Genomic DNA, 22994 nt, shown 5'->3' with positions numbered 1-22994 from the left:
CTTGTGTGACAATCTTAGGCTCTGTTAGTTCTGTGATATGCTTTATTTGCCTTGCATTTGGACAGCATTCTATTGCAAACTATCTGATAAGTGTGTCAGGTGTAATAGCAGCTGGTCTGGATAAAGATACTGCAAAATGCACCCACTTACTTACCTGCTTGAAACCAGCTGAGCATGGCTCACAGTTTCTGTGATGGAAAGTGTGCTGTTCATCTCCTAATTTTGAGTTAAGGTTGGTTATGCAGGCTCACATTACAGGGTTTTCTGTCCTCCTTTTCATGCGATCTACAGGGTGTGTCATCTATGGTGAGTGAGCATGGAGAAGAGAGCGTTAACTGCTTCTACCTTGGTGTATGTTATACTGTATAAGTGTATAGGTTTGGCTAAATCAGTGGTTTGCAACCTTTAGGAACCTACAGGCCACTGAAGTAAAAATTGGTGTCGTGGTGCACCACATGCAACCCCTCACCCCCACCCCTGCACACAAAGCAAGCAATTAAATTTGTAATAATTAGGGATTTATTTATATTTATTAAAATAAGTTTTGTGGGTTGCTGCTTTTGCTGCTGATTGAGGCTGGGGGCGGTCTGTTCTCCGCCCTCTCTGATGGTACATTGGGGAGCACTTGCTTGGCAAAATAATGGACGTGCTGGCTGAGGTTGCAGGCGATCCATTCTCTATCCCCTCTGGTGGTCTATAGGGAAGTATCTCCCAAGTGAGCACTCCCCCATGGACAACCAGAGAGGGCAGGGAACAGACCACCCGCAGCCGCTGGAGATGCTGTGAGATTATCAAAGGCAATCTTTTTTTATTCTGAGACATCATGGACCACTTCACAGGATCTTGTGGACCACTTCTGGTTTGTGGACCGCAGATTGGGAACCAGTGGGCTAAATGGGTACACACGAGAAACGGCAGAAGCAGAGCGCATCTGGTGTTTTCAGGTGGGCTTGTGGACCGACACAGTGGCGTTCTGGTGTTCAAAACCCAGTCTGGGGGGCGAGCTAAATTAATTGCAAGGTTATGTAGGCTAGGTGTTCAACTGATTTCTCAGGAAATCAGTGCTCATTAGCAAGAACTAGAATAATTGACAGCAGAGTAATATATTACTGTAAATTATTGCCCTGGTTCTCAACACTTAGAAGCATCTTATCAAACAGATGCAACTAATCGGCCAACAAATTGGCCAGGCTGGTACAAACTAATTAGTCAAGCTGGTACAAACAAGACATAACTAGGAACTGTGAGTTTCTGGAGAAGGCACTACATAATTGTGTTTTCAGAGTAGCCAGCTGTAGTGGAAGTACTTTGTTTTTAGCTCAACTTCTAAGGATAAAGCAGCCTGTGAGAAAGCTGACCGTTCCCTAAAAAAAAAAATGGGGGGACACAAAAGATGGCTGGCTGGAAAGGTGGTTGATGGCCATTACAGCCTGTAAAAATATCAGTTCCTCTAGGAACTGGGTGGATTGCTCTAGACCAGGGGTGCCCAAACCCTGGCCCTGGGGCCACTTGTGGCCCTTGAGGACTCCCAATCTGGCCCTCAGGGAGCCCTTATACTTGGGAGATTTGGGAGACCCAAGACTCCATTGACTTGCTGTAGCCCGCTCTGGCCTGGAAAATATCAGTTCCTAGAGGAACTATCTGGCCAGGAAAATATCTGGCCAGGAAAATATCAGTTCCTCTAGGAATCGGCCAGGAAAATATCTGGCCAGGAAAATATCGGTTCCTCTAGGAACTGGGTGGATTGCTCTAGACCAGGGGTGCCCAAACCCTGGCCCTGGGGCCACTTGTGGCCCTCGAGGATTCCAAATCTGGCCCTCAGGGAGCCCGTAGACTTGGGAGACTTGGGAGACCCAAGACTCCATTGACTTGCTGTAGCCCGCTCTGGCCTGATGCAACTGCTCTCAGAGTGACGGCCAACTGTTCAACCTCTCATGAGAGCTGTGGGACGAGGGCTCCCTCCAACTGCTTGCTGTTTCACATCTGGGATGCAGTGTCAGCAAAGGCTGGCCTTGCTTTGTGCAAGGCCTTTTATCGGCCTGCAGCTGTTGCAAGACCTTCATTCATTCATATAAGTTCCATCTCTAATGTATTCATTTATGTAAATTTATTCAAATTTAAAATGTAAATTTCTTTTTTTTCCCCTGCCCCTGACACAGTGTCAGAGAGATGATGTGGCCCTCTTGCCAAAAAGTTTGGACACCCCTGCTATAGACTCCTTACCTTAAGTATTGCTACTTAATGGAGATGTTTAGGAATTAATTGGTAGTCTGTAATTTGCTTGTAAGAGCTCAGAAGGGATGATGACTGACTTTATTTTAGTTTCAACTTCTTGCTTTTGGTTTTTGTAAAGCAGCAGGTCTGTTTAGTCTGCAGGATGATGATTTTTTTTGCTCTGATATTAATGTTTTCCTCTATGTTGGAGATGGCTGTCTTGTATAGTTGTGTCTTTGCCAAAAAGCCCAGCAGCCAGGAAGGGTAGGATCAATTTCCAGCTTGTTTTGTTGCTTCAAAGCTTGCTATTCATTGTTTGAATTTTTCTTCTCTGAATGAATCCCTGGCTACTTCAAGTGACTTTAACAGAGATTTAAAGAGCCTTCATCTTTTAAATATTGTTAAAAAAAACTTAATTTCTGAAGCTGCATCTATTTGCTTCTATTGCTTCGCTTCTACTACTTGAGGGTTGAGGTTTACCCTACATTTAAAATGTATATTTGCTACCTTTTGGCCATGTCCAAATGATGGCAAGATGCTGCCCCGAGTGTACTGTGCCCTGAGTATTTAAGGTGTTGTCTGAAGTGGTTGTATATTAAGGGCGCAATCTCCAGCAGAAGTACCCCTGCCAAGATCAGGAAGTGAATAGTATTTTTGCAATAGCAGTAGTGTTCATTTTTCATGGGACTTTTGCAGGGAAAATTTTCCCTAAGAGTTTTTCATGGCAATAGTTAAACTATTAAGGTCCAAATCCTAAACAACTTTTCAATACTGGCATAGCTTTGCCAGTGGGGCGTGTGCTGCATCCTGCAGTTGGGTGGCACTCATAGAGCCTTCCTCAAAGTAAGGGAATGTTTGTTCCCTTACTTTAAAGCTGCATTGCCCTTAAGTCGGAGCTAAAAAGCAGGTTAGGATTGTGCCCTAAGTAAACTATTGATTATGTGATCCTCCTTCAGTTGCTGCCCTTAAGCTTGGAACTACCTCCCAAACTTCGTTTAAAACCCATCTGTTCCACCTGCCCATGTGTTGTTCATTTGAAAATAGTGTCCAGCAGTACTTGTCAGCCAAAATTGACTCCCAAAACAGCTTACAATAGAAATCCACAAATTGGTACAGTATTTTAGAAGTATGGAGGTGTGTGTGTGTGTGTGTGTGTGTGTGTGTGTGTGTGTGACAGTTGATATCGTAGTCCAGTCCAGTGATTTTCAATGTTTTTCTTCTCATGGCACACTGACTTCTATGGTTTTTGCCTCTTGTGATGTCACTTTTGACTTGCGAGAGACTCTTCTGGGATCTGCAGCTCTGTTTCTAGGGCAACTGTCTGTAGTAACGAATTGTCTGTCCCTCTTCTTCCCCTGGCAGAGCCTACTATAGACAGTTGCCCTAGAAATAGAGCCACAGAACCTAGAAGTGATTTCTCAGTGATTTTCAGCTATTGTACTCCAAACTCCTGTGGCATACCTGTGGACTGTTTGCGGCACACCGGTGTGCCACAGTACAGTGGTTGAAAATCACTGGTCCAGTCTCTTTCTTCCAAAGAGGGAGGGAGGGTTGTAGAGAGAGAAAAAGGAGCTGCTGATGGATTTCTGGGCTGGCTAACATTGCAGGAGCCAACCCACAGAAGCAGCTCTTTCATAGTCTGCAAGTTTCTGAAGACGGTGTCACATGGTTGATGTATTGAGAAGTGTACACGCCAAAAATTAAGTCAACATGTGCACTGCTAAGCTAGTGCAGCAGAAACCAACAAGGATCTGGTATATTACAGAGAGGAGTACCGCTTGTTTATTGTGGTCAGTTGCTTGGGTATTTTCAAAAGATGTGATATGCCTGGTTTCCTTTTCTTGCTTTTGAAAGCTTGTGAAGTCCAAGGAGAACATGTTGCTGGCATACAACATGTAAATCAGAAGGACCACTTTGTTCTGCACGATGCTGGTTGCAGGTTGAGACCAACAGGAGAGGCTTGTTGCAAGCACTCCACCCAGTGAGGTATGATGGATGGAGATGTGTAATTGGGTGTCTTTGATAGCAGTGCCCAGACAATGGAAGTTGCTGCCCAAGGAGACCTAACTGGCTCACCATTCTCAGCACATCTTAGACCAGCAGTTTTCAACTGCTTTGCTGCGGCACATTGGTGTGCCGAGAATAGTCTGCAAGTGTGCTACAGGAGTTGAGGGGAGCGTAACTTACTAGTAGGGGCATGGGGGATGTGAGCCCCTTGCTGGCAGTGCAGTGTGCGCTGTCAAAAAACTGATGGTGTGCCCTGGAAATTTTCGTGCCTTGTAAGTGCGCCATGAGATAAAGTTGAAAATCTTTAGATAATGAGTGAAAACAACCCTGTTTGAATGCATACTGCATTTTAGAATACTTCTAGTTGGTTACTTTTTGACTGATGATAGACTTTTTACGCTGTATTTGGGATATGGGTGGTTGAGTAATATGTAATAGTTATAAGTTCCTCCAAGGGCCCTGCTTGGATAGTTTTATTTATAAATGAATTATTAATTAAAAATTTGATGCTGGAATAAAATTACTAGTTTCTTATTCTGTCATTGATTCTTCCTCCAAAGACCTCAGGGTGTTTACACTCTCAACAATGCTATAAAATATAGTAACTTGGATCTTAAATTGGGGAGATCTGTTCAAAGAGCTGGTGTAGTATTGTGGCTGTGAGCCTGAGCTGACATTTGGGATTTTCATGGTTCAAATTTTGTTGTCGCCATCAAGGGACCTAAGACAATTGGCTATCTTTCGGTTTCAGCTCTCCATCTGACATGTGGAGATAATATTTGTTTATCTTGTTCAGAGAGTAGCTGCAAGGATTGCAAAATAACATATATCTTAGAACAGGGGTGTCCAAACATTTGGCAGGAGGGCCACATCATCTCCCTGACACTGTCGGGGGCCGGAAAAAAAAGAATTAATTTGTATTTAAAATTTGAATAAACTTACATAAATGAATATATTATAATAATAATAAATAATAATAAACTTTATTTATATCCCGCCCTTCTCCCTAAAGGGACCCAGGGCGGCTAACAACATATAAAAAACACATTTTAAAACATAAATTAAGATAAAAACAGCAGATAAAAACATTAAAAACACATTAACAGCGACCTTAAAAAACAGTAGTCAGATTAAAAGACAGAATAAAAAGAGTACAAAAGAGCAAGTTACAGAGGAATCAGGCCTGTAAAAACTACAAAATGTGTAAAAAATGTTAAAAAGGCCAAAGAATCAGAAGGCTTGTGTAAACAGCAGTGTCTTCAGGCCTCGCCGGAAACTCTCAAGAGAGGGAGCCATTCTCAAGTCAAGGGGAAGGGAGTTCCATAATGTTGGTGCCACTACCAAGAAGGCCCTATTTCTTGCAGACGCCCCCCGGACCTCCTTGGGTGGCGGCACTTGTAAAAAGGCCTTCTCTGATGACCTGAGAGGGCGAGCTGGATTGTACGGGAGTAGGCGGTCTCTAAGATATCCTGGTCCAGAGCAGTATAGGGCTTTAAAGGTCAAAACCAGCACCTTGAATTGGGCCCGGAAACTAATTATAGATGGAACTTCTGTGAATGAATGAAGGTCTTGCAGTAGCTCAAGGCCTATAAAAGGCCTTGCACAAAGCAAGGTCAGCCTTTTCTTCGCTGCCACTCTGCATCACAGACATGAAACAGCAAGTACAGGTTGAGACTAATTATTCACGTGGGCTCCCTTCCAAGCACTCATGTGGGTGGCAAAAAACGCACTATAGCAAATCAATTTAAAAAACAAAGTTTCTTTGCTCTGAAGATTTAAAAACAGCCTTCCTGACCTTTTGACTCTAAGATAAGAGTCATTAAGAAGACAATCCAGCAACCAGTCCTCCTCCAAGAGCTTAGAATGCTTCACTCAGCCCCTCCCTTCATCAATGCAACGTGATCACCTTTCTTTCAGTGCTCAGGGGGAAGGGAGGGGTCCTCTGGAGAGAGAAGGATTGATGGATTGTCAGCCAGCTGCCCCCCCTCTTTCTCATTAAGGAGGCTATTGTTAAAGGACTGTTCAGTTTTTAAAACTGATTTTAAAGGGGTGCATTTTTCCCCTTCTCCAGGGATCAACACGTTCCTTCTCATTTGCAGGGGCCATTCGTGTTGAGTCAAATCCGTGTATAAAAAAATCCGTGTATAAGTAGGCTGGATCTGTAGTGGAGGGAGCCCTCGTCCCACGACTCAGGTGAGAGGTCGAACAGTCGCCCTCAGGCTGAGAGCAGTTGTGTCAGGCCAGCATGGGCTCCAGCAAGTCTCCGGAAGGCCAGAAGCTCATTGGAGACTGGGGGCTGGGGGCTGGGGACTGGGGACTGGGGGCTGGAATCCTGTGGGCCAGATTGGGAGTCCCCAAGGGCCGCAAATGGCCCCCGGGCTGGGGTTTGGGCACCCCTGCGTTAGGCTAAGAGACAGTGGCTGGCACACACTTATCTCACCGGAATGCGGTGAATATAAAGGTATGTGTGCAGTCTTGAACTCCTCTGAGAAAGGATAGGAAGTGCTTGTAATAGCAGTACTGTCAAGGTTTCTAAACCTTTCATTTATTTCTAAACCATCTACATGTGTAAGGTGCTGTACAAAAATTAGGCCCTGCTTCAGTCTTACAGTCTAATGCAGTGATTTTCAACTGGTGTGCCATGGCACACTGGTGTGCTGTGAAAGGTTCGCAGGTATGCTGCAGGAGTTCGGAGCGCCGTGGTTGCTGAAATGCTCTTCCGGGTTCTGCGGCTCTGTTTCTATAGGGCAACTGTCTATAATAACAAGTTGTCTGTCCCTCTTCCTCTGCTGCTTCCTAGACAGACAATTGGTTACTACAGACAGTTGCCCTATAGAATCAGAGCGGCAGAACCTAGAAGAGTCTCCTGGGAGGTAGAAGTGACATCACTAGCGGTGAAGACCGTAGAGGTCAGTGCACTGTGAAAAGCTTGATGACTTCCCCTTGAAGATGGCCTGCACAAGCCTATGAAGCTGGCTTCTGCTGAGTCCAGTCATTGGTCCCTCTAGGTGAGCACTGCCTGCTCAAACTGGCAGTGGCTGTCCAGGGTTTCAGAAAGGGATCTTTTCCATTCCTACCTGGAGATTTGAAACCTTCTGCATGCAAAACAGGTGCTTTCCCACTGAGCTACATCCCCATCCCTCATTTTAGTATCTTACTACTTTTAGTAAAGTACTTTAGTAAAACAGACAGTAAGACTGGAATGTTGTTTTTCTCTTCTCCCTTGCCCCATGAAGATCAAATTAATTGGCTTGCAAATCAGCTTTAAGAGACTTTTCAAAAGAGCAAATGAATCTTGGTATGTTATGAAATCTTATGATGGGGCTGTTGGTGGCTATCGCCTTCCCCTAAACTTCGCTCCCTTGGTCAAGAATCCTGGCACTTACTTTTTCCCCTCTGCCTCTTGTCTGTAGGTGACGCTCACGCTGAACAGAGCATGCAGTTAATCCCATGAAGAGTTGGAGCATGAGGCAAGGCTCCCCTGCAACATGCTTGTGATATGAACGATCTGGCACCTGGGAATGCAGCCACAGGCTCTTGGCTAGAGAAGTGGACCACCTCGTGCAACGAAGAAAACCGAATTTAAGGCTTAATACAATCCCATAAGCACACTTGGTGAAAACTTGCAGGGTTCTTTTGCCTTTGGTAATACTAAACCAGCAAGATGATTGACCTGAGCTTCCTCACGGATGAGGAACAAGAAGCCATCCTGAAGGTGCTCCAGCGGGATGCAGACCTGAAGAGGGCTGAGGAGGACAGGGTCAGGTAAGAGTTGTTGATTGTTCCGTGCTGCAGGCAACTCAAATAAGTAGGGGTAGGGTATGGGGGAGTATCGAGAACAACCTGTTCAGCCCTTTCTCCCTTCTAGTTCTGATGTACTTGCAGCAATTGACTAAGAGGTTTTAATGCATTTGAAGGCCACTGCTAGCATGCTTGATGTTCAACTGTGTGCCATTTGAGCGTATTGATTTTTATAGTCTTGCATTTTTACAGATGTTGGTCTTTTCAGAGACTCTAAAGTGATATGACCCAGAAGCTCTTTGCATATGTTCAAGTCACCTTTCTGTGCATTCATTGAGTCTGTAGGAAGGAGACACTTTGCATATGTTCAAGTCACCTTTCTGTGCATTCATTGAGTCTGTAGGAAGGAGACAATGCCAAGATCTGCCCGTCCTGTAGATGCATTTGTTGGTAATGCCATATGCAGCAACTGTTACCCTGCACATGCCTGATCTCAGAAGCTAAGCAGGGTCAGGTCTGGTTAGTACTTGGATGGGAGACCACCTGGGAATACCGGGTTGCTGTAGGCTTATGCCATAGTCTTTCGAGACTGAAGGTTGCCAACCTATGTGGGCAGAGCCTGATGCCAAGCCCTCCTCCCCATATATGTTCATTGGATGTGCAGAGAAGCAATCTGAACTTAGGTAACAGGCTGGGGTTGTTGCTTTTGGTGCATACTTCTGTCCAGCTGTCACACCTGGAGAAGTACTACATGATCTGTGGATAGAGATGGTGGGAAGATAAGCCTGCAGGCTGTAAGCAACTATGAGCCCTATCTTATGCATGTCTTCTCAGAAGTAAGCATCACTGCAGTCAATGGGGCTTACTCCCAGGTAAGCGTGGATAGGATTGCAGCCTATGTCTGTTTTGTAGCTCCTTTAGCTCTATTGAAAACGTGTCATCTGTCTCCAGCCCAAGCTGCATGGTCATTGGCTACTTGTGGCTTTGTCCAGCTGTTGGCACAATGGATTTCTTTGCTTGGATTCACTACGCATGCCAAAATACCAGCATTCCAGTTTTGAGACGCTTTCTGCCTGATAAGTTGCAGCATGCCCTAACCACGTTGTAGCTCTTGCAAAATATACCCACAAGCCCAGGCCTTCCTTAGGGACAGTAATGGAATGTCCCTTCCAAGTATTGGCTGATTTTTGGATGATAACACATGGCCCATGTATATTCAGCAGACCTCAAACATTCATTTCTCCATGGTTCCAAGCATAATTGCAGTGTAGGGCTCCCTTAACAGATAGACGCACATGATAAAAATAATCTGGCGTCTTGAGACTTCAACCGCTGTGGCCGCTGGCACCACGCAGTCTGTAAAAGCACAGCTTTGTGGTTTTGTCTCCATTAGGAAAAGCCCCCCCCTGTGGTCTTCCTGCCTTTTCTTTCTGGCAGGAGCCCGTGGAGAGCAAGAAATGTTTTTCTTATTTTATGTTCTGTTTTGTATTTGCTTGCTTGATGATGTAAACCAGGGGTGTCAAACATAAGGCCCGCGCCCCAGATGTGGCCTGTGGAAGCTCTTCGTCTGACCCATGTGATAATTTGGCTCTCCCCCAGTGCCGCCCTTTCAACAGGGCAGCTTCTGTCGAGGTGTTACGTTACAGAATACCTCTCAGCTGTTGAGCAGTGAAGTGAAACCTCAGCAGAAGTCGGGCTTCTGAAAGGGCGGCCCGCATGATAATTGGTCTCTCCCATATCTTGAAAATATGATCAAGATTTGTGTGTTTTATCTTCTGTCATTTGCAGTGATTGAGTCCTAAGTACTCATTCTTAGGTGCTTCTTTGTGGTCATCGCCTGCTTGATGATGTCACTTCCTGCTTAATGACATCACTTCCAACCCTTGGCAGGTGCCATGAATGCTGTTCAGCATGCTGTATAAAATGAATTTGGCACCCTAATGTAAACAGAGGGAGAGAATAGTGGGGAGACTGGAAGACAGCTTGCAAACAGTATCCATCCCACGAGTCCACCTCTAACACAGTGGTTCAAGAACTTTTCAACACCAGGACCAACTTTTTAAAACAACACTCTATTGGGACCCACTTAGGTTTACCAGATTTTTAGAAAAGGAGATCTAAAAAGAAATATTTCATTCATTTTTGAGTAATAATAACCAGAGAAAGACCCCCAAACATTTATCTCTCTATATTTACACATGCTTGCAAACTGCAGGAGCAGAGCTCTTGGCAATGTAATTATAGTATCTGATTTTTAAATAGCCTCAGGGCTTGAGGCAATTAGTTAACTGATCTTTCCATCACTCTTTGGTGACTCACCAAAAATCATGTTGCGACCCACCAGTGGGTCCCAACCCACAGTTTGGGAACCGCTGCTCTAACATTTATCCCAGTACATCAGAGTTTGGCTATCCTGATAAGAACAGCAAACATCATTCGGTTGTCCCTGGTCAAATTTTTGCCTCTGCCCAAAATACAAAGTGAACCAAGCCGTAGTATCTGTAGAAGAAGAAGGTATCATTTATCCTGGTGCTGCCCTTTTCCATTTTCCTTTCGTCCACTGGCTCTGGAATAGAACTGGCATTCTGCTTTCTCCAGTCAGTGGGAGAAGAAACCAGTGGGAGAAGAAATCCTGAAAACCATCCAAATGTGACATTCCCCTTCAAGTTCCTTTATGTGCAGAATATGATCTGAGGGAGCACCTCAATTCAACCACTTCCCTGAACCTGAGCAGGGCTGGGAGACCACCTGGGAAACCCCACACATTCCACTTTGATTTGCATAACAGGAGGAAGGCAGGATATAAACAGAGTATGCCCACAAGTTTCAAGGCACCTGTAGTTGGGGCTTCTTGAAATTGTACAGGTGCCTTAGGAGTGGACCTCAGCAAGTGGGAAACCCTGGCCTCTGAGCGGCCCGCTTGGAGGCAGGCTGTGCAGCATGGCCTTTCCCAGTTTGAAGAGACACTTGGCCAACAGTCTGAGGCTAAGAGGCAAAGAAGGAAGGCCCATAGCCAGGGAGACAGACCAGGGACAGACTGCACTTGCTTCTGGTGTGGAAGGGATTGTCACTCCCGGATTGGCCTTTTCAGCCACACTAGACGCTGTGCCGGAACCACCTTTCAGAGCGATACCATAGTCTTTTGAGACTGAAGGTTGCCAACAACAACAGGTGCCTGCAGGTGGACATCAGTTTTGGAAACCTGTGCTCCTCCCTCTCACTTCTGCACATATAATAATTACCTCCAATTCACAGTCTTTTATTCTTTGGACCAATATATGGTACCCTTGGATTTCTGGAAGTGTGTTATGTTCACTAGAATGGCTAGTGTCTCTTGTCCCATTGATATAGGGTACCTGGGAGGAGACCCAGTGTTGCTTGTTGCCTTTTTTTTTTTTTTTTTGGAAGATTGCTAAACTTGGAAGTTGCATGCTTGAAAATGTATATCCTTCCAACTAGAATGTGGTTCTTGTGGTGAGCAGCTAGAATATGAAACCGCAACTGTTGTGCTACAATTAAACCAAATAGTTAAAACCATTATTTTTTTAAAAGGAGTAAATCAGTTGGCAGCAGCCCTTTCAGCAGCTCGTTCAGGCTGAGGTGTATTTTTGACTGAAAGCCTAAGGGCACAAGCCTAACCAGGTCTACTCAGAAGTAAGTTCAATTTTGTTCAGTGGGGCTTACTCTCAAGAAAGTGTGGTTAGGATTGCAGCCTAAGAAGGATATTCTTTTGTAGGGGATGTTCTGTTGGTTGAGTTTTGCTGCTTGCTCAGGTCATGAAGGGAACGTTCTTGGATTGGAAGGTCCAATTTGTTTGTATTTACATCCTGTGGGCAGCTCAGTGAATAAAATGGCAACACTTTCATTCCATTTCTGTACTCTTCCACTGGTCCTTGTGCTGCCCCAAGACACCTCGTGTTTTGGATTACTGAACAGGGTGAGGTCTCTAACATATCAGAAGGCAAAACTACAAGTGGAATCTGTTTTGCTGCCATTATTTAAAAAAAAAACTGAGAGATGGGTCTGATGGCTTGCAGAAAATTGCTGCCAAGATGGGAGGTTTCTTCTCCCAAATACAATTAGTGATGGAGCATTCCTGGGGTCTGGTGGTGGTGTAGCATGCAAGTCTGGGGATCTCGGTACTGTTCCTACTTGGCTGTGTTCCTGACACGCACTAGGGCTTAGAATGTCCTTTTGTCTCTTTCTGCCCAACTAATGTTTTGTCATTTCTGTTATAACTATCAGATGGCAAAGTGATGTGACAAGGTAAGCCTGTATTGGTGCATGCTTTAACCTTTTTCTCCCCCCCCCCCAAATAGTTCATTCAAATTGTTCTGAAGAGAAGCACCCATCCCATCACTGATCACAGATCAAATGTAAGCCTCACATAATCGCTGGCACAATGCCTTTCTCTGAGGACAGTTCTCATTAGAGAGGTCAGTGAAGGTCTCCAAACTTGGGTTCAAAACCTAATTTTTAAGGACTTGTAAAAGCTATTCCCAAAGTAGGGGCAAACTTCCAAATCTCCCATCTGGGCTCAAAGCAGTTTGTTTTCCTCTATCCCCTGGCTCTCCAGCCCCATTCCCACCCTGCTCTGCTCCCCCAAAATGTGCATGGAGTATTCCAGGAGGAAAGCGATGCAGCTAGGTCAGCTATTTTCAACCACTGTGCCATGGCACACTGTTGTGCCACGAATGGTCAGCAGGTGTGCCGTGGGAGTTTGGGGGAAGGTCATATATTAGTAGGGCCTTTGGAGGATATGAGCCCCTGGCCGGCAGTGCAGTGTGCCTTGTTGATTGTCAAAAAACTGATGGTGCGCCTTGACAATTTGAGTGCCTTCTCAGTGTGCCACAAGATGAAAAAGGTTGAAATTCACTAAGAACATAAGAACAGCCCCACTGGATCAGGCCATAGGCCCATCTAGTCCAGCTTCCTGTATCTCACAGCGGCCCACCAAATGCCCCAGGGAGCACACCAGATAACAAGAGACCTCATCCTGGTGCCCTCCCCTACATCTGGCATTCTGACTTAACCCATTTCTAAAATCAGGAGGTTGCGCATACACATCATGGCTTGTACCCCGTAATGGATTTTTCCTCCAGAAACTTGTCCAATCCCCTTTTAAAGGCGTCTAGGCTAGACGCCAGCACCACATCCTGTGGCAAGGAGTTCCACAGACCGACCACATGCTGAGTAAAGAAATATTTTCTTTTGTCTGTCCTAACCCGCCCAACACTCAATTTTAGTGGATGTCCCCTGGTTCTGGTATTATGTGAGAGTGTAAAGAGCATCTCCCTATCCACTCTGTCCATCCCCTGCATAATTTTGTATGTCTCAATCATGTCCCCCCTCAGGCGTCTCTTTTCTAGGCTGAAGAGGCCCAAACGCCGTAGCCTTTCCTCATAAGGAAGGTGCCCCAGCCCCGTAATCCTCTTAGTCGCTCTTTTTTGCACCTTTTCCATTTCCACTATGTCTTTTTTGAAATGCGGCGACCAGAACTGGACACAATACTCCAGGTGTGGCCTTACCATTGATTTGTACAACGGCATTATAATACTAGCCGTTTTGTTCTCAATACCCTTCCTAATGATCCCAAGCATAGAATTGGCCTTCTTCACTGCCGCCGCACATTGGGTCGACACTTTCATCGACCTGTCCACCACCACCCCAAGATCTCTCTCCTGATCTGTCACAGACAGCTCAGAACCCATCAGCCTATATCTAAAGTTTTGATTTTTTGCCCCAGTGTGCATGACTTTACACTTACTGACACTGAAGTGCAATGGCCTAGGGAGACGCTTCCTCCTTTTTCTGTTGTTCTGATGTACTAGGTTCTTGCATATCTGGAAGAAAGGCACTTAATACCACTTTTCAACAAAAAAAGTAGTTTTAAAAGCTGTTTCTGTGGCTAAATAAATGGTTCCCCGTTTCTAGGGGGCTCACAATCTAAAAATGACACCAGCATGACCACTGGGAAAGGTGCCCGGCTGGGTCATTTATTTATTCTTCAAACTTTCCTTTGGTTTTGGTAATTGAAGCTGGAAAAGAAGTCTGAATAAAAACAGCATAAACAAACCATGCAGCAAAGTAGGCACTTTTATTTGAGCATAGGAGCTTCTTTTGTTTGATATAGGCTCAAACTACTCGCAACACTTGTTTGCTTTTTATATTCTGCCCTATTCCATAGGCTCAGAGTGGCTTTGTGCGTGCGTGTGTGTGTGTGTGTGTGTGTGTGTGTTTTAACTGTCTTTGTTGAAAATGTCACTAAGGTAAAATTAAATGCATTAACTGGGACCACATCCCTTTTTGAAGCAGAAATATATAGTATGGTTGCCCCTTTTCTTATGCGGGGGTTATGTTTCAGAGTCGGGGCCTAAGGCTAAAATTGCTTTTAATCAAAATTACTTTGAAAATCCCTTGCATCCAGAAAATATGTGCTGTCTTTTTTACAATTACAAGAGGCAGGTGAGAACTGAGTGCCTGAGGGAACAGCAGCTTCATTTCCTGATATCAGGTTCACTCTTACGCATGTATTTAGTAAATGGAATGGTGGATAGTATCACCTGCACTAGTTAAACTGTTTTTCTCTGCTTTTTTTAAAAAAATTGCCAACTGCTTGTAGTTGAATTTGCACAAGTCAACTGTGCGTAAGACAAGGGGTGACTATACAACCGTAGGAAATGAATTCAGCATCAAGTTATAAGCTAATGAATTTAGCCAAATGTATATTTCCAGAACAAAACAGTGGCAGGGGGAGCTTATGGAGAAATTTGAAGAAAGTCTTTCTATGCTGTCTGGTATTGGGTTTTGGCCAATCCTCCAGATAACTGCATCTGATCAATTTCTTTAGGAGAGCTGTGTGCCACATATGAGCGTACCATTTTGTAGCCAACATGGTTTAGGTCCTCCCCAATTCTGCATAGTCAACCCTCCATACAGGATAATGTGTTCTTTATGGAGAATGCTCCTTGATTAGCTTCTCTCAAAACTGATAGGAGTGCATGCTTGGGCTGCAGACTGATGATTTGGTGAGAAGTTCAGGAAATTTCCTAGGAAATTTGTAACCGGAAACCTGCCACAACACCACAGCTCCATCACGTGTGGAAATATATGCCCAGCAACCATGACAGCACAATGGAGATAACAAGTTGCTTATACCACTTTCTAAACTTGCTAATAAAGTACATGCTTCGCAATTTAGATGGTGGAGGGAGAAAAGGGGGGTAGGGGGCAGAGTTAATCAAGAAGCATATGCTATTGTTTCAGTGCTTTGTTAACTTGGCAGGTGCCGGAGTATCACTGTGGAGCATGTGGGCCTTACTTCTGCAATATTTATTTATTTTTAAAATATTGTTAGCATTGGCCATGAAAAATATGAGAGCCCTCTTGACACACGACTGTCGACGACTACAAGAACCATGGATTTGTGCTGTTCCTGTTGCATCCTTAGGGAAGGCACATGTAAAATGATGTAAGCTACTCTGGGCCCACATGGGAAGGTGTGGTGTATATTTAAATAAATATAAAATATTTACTTTTCAGGACTGTGTTTAATTCCCTTCAGCCTGGGATTTGCTTAAGGGGCTGTTAGGCAGGGTATAAATGACTGTGTAAACAAGTCCTGATATTCATAGAACCTACACCTCCCAAATATAAAGTCCTTCAGGCTATGTTCACACATATTACTCAGAGGCAGTAGTAAATCGGGTTTTTTCACCCCCTTGGGCTGTACTAACCCAAGTACATGACCAAATATTTTCCCATGAGAGGGAAAAATCTCTCCAGGTACAAAATTATTACTTTGGGGAGAAGTTTGGACTAGATAAGGTTAGACAAGGCCAACAATTTTCAATGTCGTTCTTCTCATGGCACATTGACCTCTCTGTGTGATGTGATGTCACTTCAGCTTCTGGGAAACTCTTCTGGGTTCTGTGATTCTGTTTTAGGGCAACTGTCTATAGCAGCAGTTTTCAACCGCTGTGCTGCAGTACACTGGTGTGCTGCGAGGCTGTCTCAGGTGTGCAGCAGTTTTCAACCGCTGTGCTGCAGTACACTGGTGTGCTGCGAGGCTGTCTCAGGTGTGCCATGGGGCCAGAGGAGGTAGGCGGCAGCCGTGGCTGCTTTGACCCTCAGGCAGCAGTTGGCGAAAAAGGAGCAGCCCCGGCTGCTTTGCATCTCCTGTTGCTGAGTGAGAGGAAGGCTGCAACCCAATCCTCATTTACCTGGGAGTAAGCCCCATTGACTATTATGGAGCTTACTTCTGAGTAGACACGCCTAGGATTGGGTATCAAGTCCATCCCACGAGGCAGCCAGAGACCAGTCGAAAGGGAGCGTGTCTGCTGAGGCCACCAGCCCAAGAACTGGCTGGCCTGGCAAGGGGTCCATAAAAGCCCCTTTTCCTGCCACACTTGCCTGCAACTGCCCAAGGCAACCTCCCTGCCTTGTCTTTCGCCTTTCAGAGGAAGGGCTTTGGGCCACAATCCTCTCCACACTCTCCATACTTACCTCTCCACACTTACCTCTCCACAATCCTCTCCACACTTATCTGCCCCACACCCCACACCTCTCCACTATGTGCTCAGCCTGACCTCTCTTTGCCAACACTTTCTGGCATAATAATTTTGGCAACCTTCAGTCTCGAAAGACTATGGTATTGCGCTCTGAAAGGTGGTTCTGGAACAGCGTCTAGTGTGGCTGAAAAGGCCGATTCGGGAGTGACAATCCCTTCCACACTGGGAGCAAGTGCAGTCTGTCCCTGGTCTGTCTCCCTGGCTATGGGCCTTCCTTCTTTGCCTCAGACTGTTGGCCAAGTGTCTCTTCAAACTGGGAAAGGCCATGCTGCACAGCCTGCCTCCAAGCGGGCCGCTCAGAGGCCAGGGTTTCCCACTTGTTGAGGTCCACTCCTAAGGCCTTCAGATCCCTCTTGCAGATGTCCTTGTATCGCAGCTGTGGTCTACCTGTAGGGCGCTTTCCTTGCATGAGTTCTCCATAGAGGAGATCCTTTGGGATCCAGCCATCATCCATTCTCACGACATGACCGAGCCAATGCAGGCGTCTCTGTTTCAGCAGTGCATACATGCTAGGGATTCCAGCACGTTCCAGGACTGTGTTGTTTGGAACTTTGTCTTGCCAGGTGATGCCGAGAATGCGTCGGAGGCAGTGCATGTGGAAAGCGTTCAGCTTCTTCTCCTGTTGTGAGTGAAGAGTCCATGACTCGTTGCAGTACAGAAGTGTACTCAGGACACAAGTTCTGTAGACCTGGATCTTGGTATGTTCCGTCAGCTTCTTGTTGGACCAGACTCTCTTTGTGAGTCTGGAAAACATGGTAGCTGCTTTACTGATGCGTTTGTTTAGCTCGCTATCGAGAGAAAGAGTGTCGGAGATCGTTGAGCCAAGGTACACAAAGTCATGGACAACCTCCAGTTCACTTTCTGGCATAACACTTTAATAACAACATTTTCTAGATCCTTTCCAGAATCACATATACTTTCCTCTCCAAACTTCTTGTGAGTCTTTGGCTGCAATCCTAACCATACTTTCCTGAGAGTAAGCCCCATTGAACAAAAGAGGACTTACTTCTGAGTAGACCTGGTTAGGATTGTGCCCTTTGTCATGTCATGATTTAATTGTATTAAAATTAATTGTAATTAATTAACCTGGAAAAGACAGCATCCCTGCTGAAGTCCTAAAATGCTGCAAAGAGATCATCGTCACTGAGCTGCATGAAATCCTCTGTCTCTGCTGGAGAGAAGGTGGAGTACCTCAAGACATGAGGGATGCAAACATCATCACGCTGTACAAGAACAAAGGTGACAGGGGTGACTGCAATAACTACCGCGGCATCTCTCTCCTTAGCGTTGTAGGAAAGCTGTTTGCCCGAGTTGTACTAAAGAGGCTCCAGGTACTTGCAGAGAGCGTCTATCCAGAATCGCAGTGTGGATTCCGAGCCAACAGGTCCACCACTGATATGGTATTCTCCCTTAGACAACTGCAGGAGAAATGCAGGGAACAACGACAGCCACTCTTTATAGCCTTCATAGATCTCACAAAGGCTTTCGACCTGGTCAGCAGAGACGGCCTCTTCAAGATTCTCCCCAAGATTGGATGTCCACCCAGGCTCCTCAGCATCATCAGATCCTTCCACAAGGACATGAAGGGCACTGTTGTCTTCGATGGCTCCACATCAGACCCTTTTGACATCCGAAGCGGAGTGAAGCAGGGCTGTGTTCTTGCACCAACCTTGTTTGGGATTTTCTTCGCTGTCCTGCTGAAGCAGGCCTTTGGAACTGCAACAGAAGGCATCTATCTCCGGACCAGATCAGACGGAAAGCTCTTCAACCTCTCCAGACTGAGAGCAAAATCCAAAGTCCAGCTGAAATGTCTGCGTGACTTCCTCTTTGCCGACGATGCAGCTGTCACTACCCACTCTGCCAAAGATCTCCAGCAGCTCATGGATCGTTTTAGCAAGGCCTGCCAAGATTTTGGACTGACAATCAGCCTGAAGAAAACACAGGTCATGGTTCAGGATGTGGACTCACCTCCCTGCATTACAATCTCTGAGCATGAACTGGAGGTTGTCCATGACTTTGTGTACCTTGGCTCAACGATCTCCGACACTCATTCTCTCGATGCCGAGCTAAACAGGCGCATCGGTAAAGCAGCTACCACGTTTTCCAGACTCACAAAGAGAGTCTGGTCCAACAAGAAGCTGACGGAACATACCAAGATCCAGGTCTACAGAGCTTGCGTCCTGAGTACACTTCTGTACTGCAGCGAGTCATGGACTCTTCGCCCACAACAGGAGAGGAAACTGAGCGCTTTCCACATGCGCTGCCTCCGACGCATCCTCGGCATCACCTGGCAGGACAAAGTTCCAAACAACACAGTCCTGGAACGTGCTGGAATCCCTAGCATGTATTCACTGCTGAAACAGAGACGCCTGCGTTGGCTTGGTCATGTCGTGAGAATGGATGATGGCCGGATCCCAAAGGATCTCCTCTATGGAGAACTCGTGCAAGGAAAGCGCCCTACAGGTAGACCACAGCTGCGATACAAGGACATCTGCAAGAGGGATCTGAAGGCCTTAGGGATGGACCTCAACAAGTGGGAAACCCTGGCCTCTGAGCGGCCCGCTTGGAGGCAGGCTGTGCAGCATGGCCTTTCCCAGTTTGAAGAGACACTTTGCCAACAGTCTGAGGCTAAGAGGCAAAGAAGGAAGGCCCATAGCCAGGGAGACAGACCAGGGACAGACTGCACTTGCTCCCGGTGTGGAAGGGATTGTCACTCCCGGATTGGCCTTTTCAGCCACACTAGACGCTGTGCCAGAACCACCTTTCAGAGCGCGATACCATAGTCTTTCGAGACTGAAGGTTGCCAATACAAAAAAAAAAAAATGTAAGTAAACTGGTAGGGTGCCTTGACAATTTTAGTGACAAGTTGTCTGTCCCTTTTCCTCTGCCAGCAGAGCAAGCAATTGCCCTAGAATCAGAGCCACAGAACCTGGATGAGTTTTTCAACAATTTTCAACTGTTGTACTCCAATCCTCCATGGCACACCTGCAGACCTTTCATGGCACACCAGTGTGCCCCAGCACACTGCTTGAAAATTGCTAGCCTAAAAGTTAGACTAGCACTCTTCCCACCAAGATCTAATTGTCTAAATGCAGCCTTCTTTAGAATAAGGACACACACTTCTATCATCTCATCTAGGGGTGGCTTTAGAGATCAGCCAGCACAGGCACTGACTGACAGCCCAATCCTATGCATGTCTACTCAGAAGTAAGTCACATTAGAGTCAATGGGGCTTACTCCCAGGTAAGTGTGGATAGGATTGGGCTGTGAGAGCCCACCAAGCCAAACTATGAATCCCCAATAGAGTTGGCAGTGGTAACCCCTTCATCAGGGTGAAGGCAGGGGGCACAGTGGGGGCCCTGGAGCAAAGCTCTGCGCTGGACCAACAACAGCCTTGCACCAGCATACATCTCATCTATTCTTGAGAACTAGGCCTGCAATAAAGTTAAAGCTTGGATCTGGTGTGCATATCCTGAGGAAATATAGCCAGTTTTGATTAAAGTTCTTTGGACAACTCAGGGTTCAATCCTATCCAATTTTCCAGTGCCGGAGCAGCTGTAACAGTGGGGTGTGCGCTGCATCCTGTGGTGAGAAGGCAGTCACAGAGGCCTCTTCAAGATAAGTGAATATTTTGTTCCTTTACCTCGGGGCTGCATTGTGGAAAGTTGGATAGGATTGGGTCCTCCAACAGTTTAGTAGTTGGCAACCTTCAGTCTCGAAAGACTATGGTATTGCGCTCTGAATGGTGGTTCTGGCACAACGTCTAGTGTGGCTGAAAAGCCGATTCGGGAGTGACAATCCCTTCCACACTGGGAGCAAGTGCAGTCTGTCCCTGGTCTGTCTCCCTGGCTATGGGCCTTCCTTTTTTGCCTCTTTGCCTCAGACTGTTGGCCAAGTGTCTCCTCAAACTGGAAGAGGCCATCCTGCACAGCCTGCCTCCAAGCGGGCCGCTCAGAGGCCAGGGTTTCCCACCTGTTGAGGTCCATTCCTATGGTCTTCATATCCCTCTTACAGATGTCCTTGTATTACAGCTGTGATGCTCCTTAATTATACAGTCATTTTAAGACAGTGCATTTAAAACTGTAAAATTCATTTAACACCCTCAACATCCTCAACACAGCAGCAAGACGAACCAGACACCCAACCTCCCTCAACCCCTCAGAGACTTTCATCTACTCCCTAAAACTAGATGTAGTCACGTAGGTTTTGCAGGGACAAAGGTCATTCGTCATCCTGCTGTACTGCTGGGCTGGACTGGGGTGAGATTTGCTGTCAAAGGCTGACTTTCTGATCTAATGTAGGTGAGCAGGGCATGATCCACACTTCCTGTTAACATGACTCATTAAAAGCTGATTTATCATCTTAATGGCAGGCTTGACCTTTTAAGGTACAAATGACTTGGCGTGCCCAGAAGGCGCATCTCCTGCAGCAGAACTTTCTTCTTTAATTACTGCTCAAAGCAAGACTGTTTGTAAAACTGTTTGTGAATCAAGATAATACTTTGCACACTCAGAGCTATTCAAATATTTTTTGAGTGTCATCATTGTACTCGGGGCACAGTTTTATATTGAGGGTACAGGAAAAATGGTCACTAGCATGCTACCTGCTAGGAACCCTGGGGAAAGTTGGTCTGTGTCTGTGGAAAGCGTGGATTTTGATTTTAAAGTCTCTTTGCTCTCCCCCTTCCCCACTGCGTGTACTCTAGGATCAATTTATACCACAAATTTCCAGATCTTTCCCCAGACTCCATCAGATTTGTGGCTTGAACCAAGCAGCAACTGGGAGCAGGCAATGGAAGACTGCAGAATAGATTGGAGTGCTTGACTTTACTTTATGTAAACTTACTGGTAGGCATCTTTTAAAAAGAAGAGAGAAGAAATGGTGTTGGAGGCTTCATCTTGGAGCTTATATACAGACCTAGCTTAGACTTCTGGATTCTCAGGTAAGGTTGTAGACAACACCCATTCAATGATTCAACCTTGGAAGTCAGATTTGTGCCGCACCCTCCATCAGTCAACTCTAAAAGATTCTAAGGCTTAAAGGAAATGAATGAGACATTTCAGAGTCATAATATGCTGGGTCTGCATATGCCTGCCCTGTTAAGGTGATTTTCTGACTGTGTCATAGCGGGCCTTCTTAGATCAAGGCAAAACAGAACTTTTGAGCATTTCCAGTCTTTGGGTTGACAACTCTTGAAACAAAAAAAAAGACTCAACTAGGTGAGGCATGAGCTGGGAGGCAAAACCCTCTGAATTAAGGGGGTGGGGTCCAAAGCAAGTCCTGGAGCAGTGTCCAGTGAGTATTTTGGGCTTGAGACTGAGCCTAGTACTAAAACCGTCCATTCAATTTACAGCTATAAAACCAACATGGTTGGGGAGTACCAACTTTGACATTTGCTTTTCTAGCAATTGTCCTGAAAGCAGAAAATGCCACCACCACCACTCCCCAAAGACAATGACAATATTTTTGGATCTTTTAAGATAAGCGCTTTCCACATGCGCTGCCTCCGACGCATTCTCGGCATCACCTGGCAGGACAAAGTTCCAAACAACACAGTCCTGGAACATGCTGGAATCCCTAGCACGTATGCACTGCTGAAACAGAGACGCCTGCGTTGGCTTGGTCATGTCATGAGAATGGATGATGGCCGGATCCCAAAGGATCTCCTCTATGGAGAACTCATGCAAGGAAAGCGCCCTACAGGTAGACCACAGCTGCGATACAAGGACATCTGCAAGAGGGATCTGAAGGCCTTAGGAGTGGACCTCAACAAGTGGGAAACCCTGGCCTCTGAGCGGCCCGCTTGGAGGCAGGCTGTGCAGCATGGCCTTTCCCAGTTTGAAGAGACACTTAGCCAACAGACTGAGGCAAAGAGGCAAAGAAGGAAGGCCCATAGCCAGGGGGAGAGACCAGGGACAGACTGCACTTGCTCCCAGTGTGGAAGGGATTGTCACTCCCGAATTGGCCTTTTCAGCCACACTAGACACTGTTCCAGAACCACCTTTCAGAGCGCGATACCAGAGTCTTTCGAGACTGAAGGTTGCCAACATGATGATTAAGATAAGACAAAAAGGAGGTTCAGTGGGATGTTGTCCAGGATCTGCAGGCAGAAGCATCATAAGTAATGGCACAGGGCCATGTAAAGTCTAGAACAGGTCTTTGAAAAACTGAGAAGCCTTCACAGCAGAGGACGTATTCATTATTTATTAGCATCACTACATCAACATAGCAGGTGGGCACTGCAGTGTCTGGGAATGGGCAGCATCTCCTAGGCAGCAGTCCCTGCTTTCATAGGGTGGCCAGCTTTGTGCTCAGAGACCCATAATGGCTTTAACATTCAGTTCTCTCCTTGAGCAAGTGTGTGTCAACTGGTGACATCCAGTACTCTGCTCTGAGCTTAACCTGGGCTCAGACTGCTAAGTCATTACATGTAGCGTTCACTGTGAAGTAAGTGGTATAGCT

General features: G+C 46.0%; 1 protein-coding gene across 1 annotated transcript in view; it reads left to right on the top strand.

The window, feature by feature from the left end:
- SYTL2 (synaptotagmin like 2) overlaps positions 1–22994 on the top strand; it is an 85415-nt gene that overhangs the window by 22514 nt on the left and 39907 nt on the right. Inside the window, exon 2 of the mRNA XM_066619490.1 lies at positions 7635–7986. Coding sequence (XP_066475587.1) covers positions 7886–7986 — 101 coding nt within the window. The 5' untranslated portion in view covers positions 7635–7885. The remainder of the gene's footprint in view (positions 1–7634; positions 7987–22994) is intronic.

This window comes from Tiliqua scincoides, chromosome 3, assembly GCF_035046505.1.
Source record: "Tiliqua scincoides isolate rTilSci1 chromosome 3, rTilSci1.hap2, whole genome shotgun sequence".
NCBI lineage: Eukaryota > Metazoa > Chordata > Lepidosauria > Squamata > Scincidae > Tiliqua > Tiliqua scincoides.
Note: the sequence above shows the minus strand (reverse complement) of the source record. Positions and strands in the feature narration are given on the sequence as shown.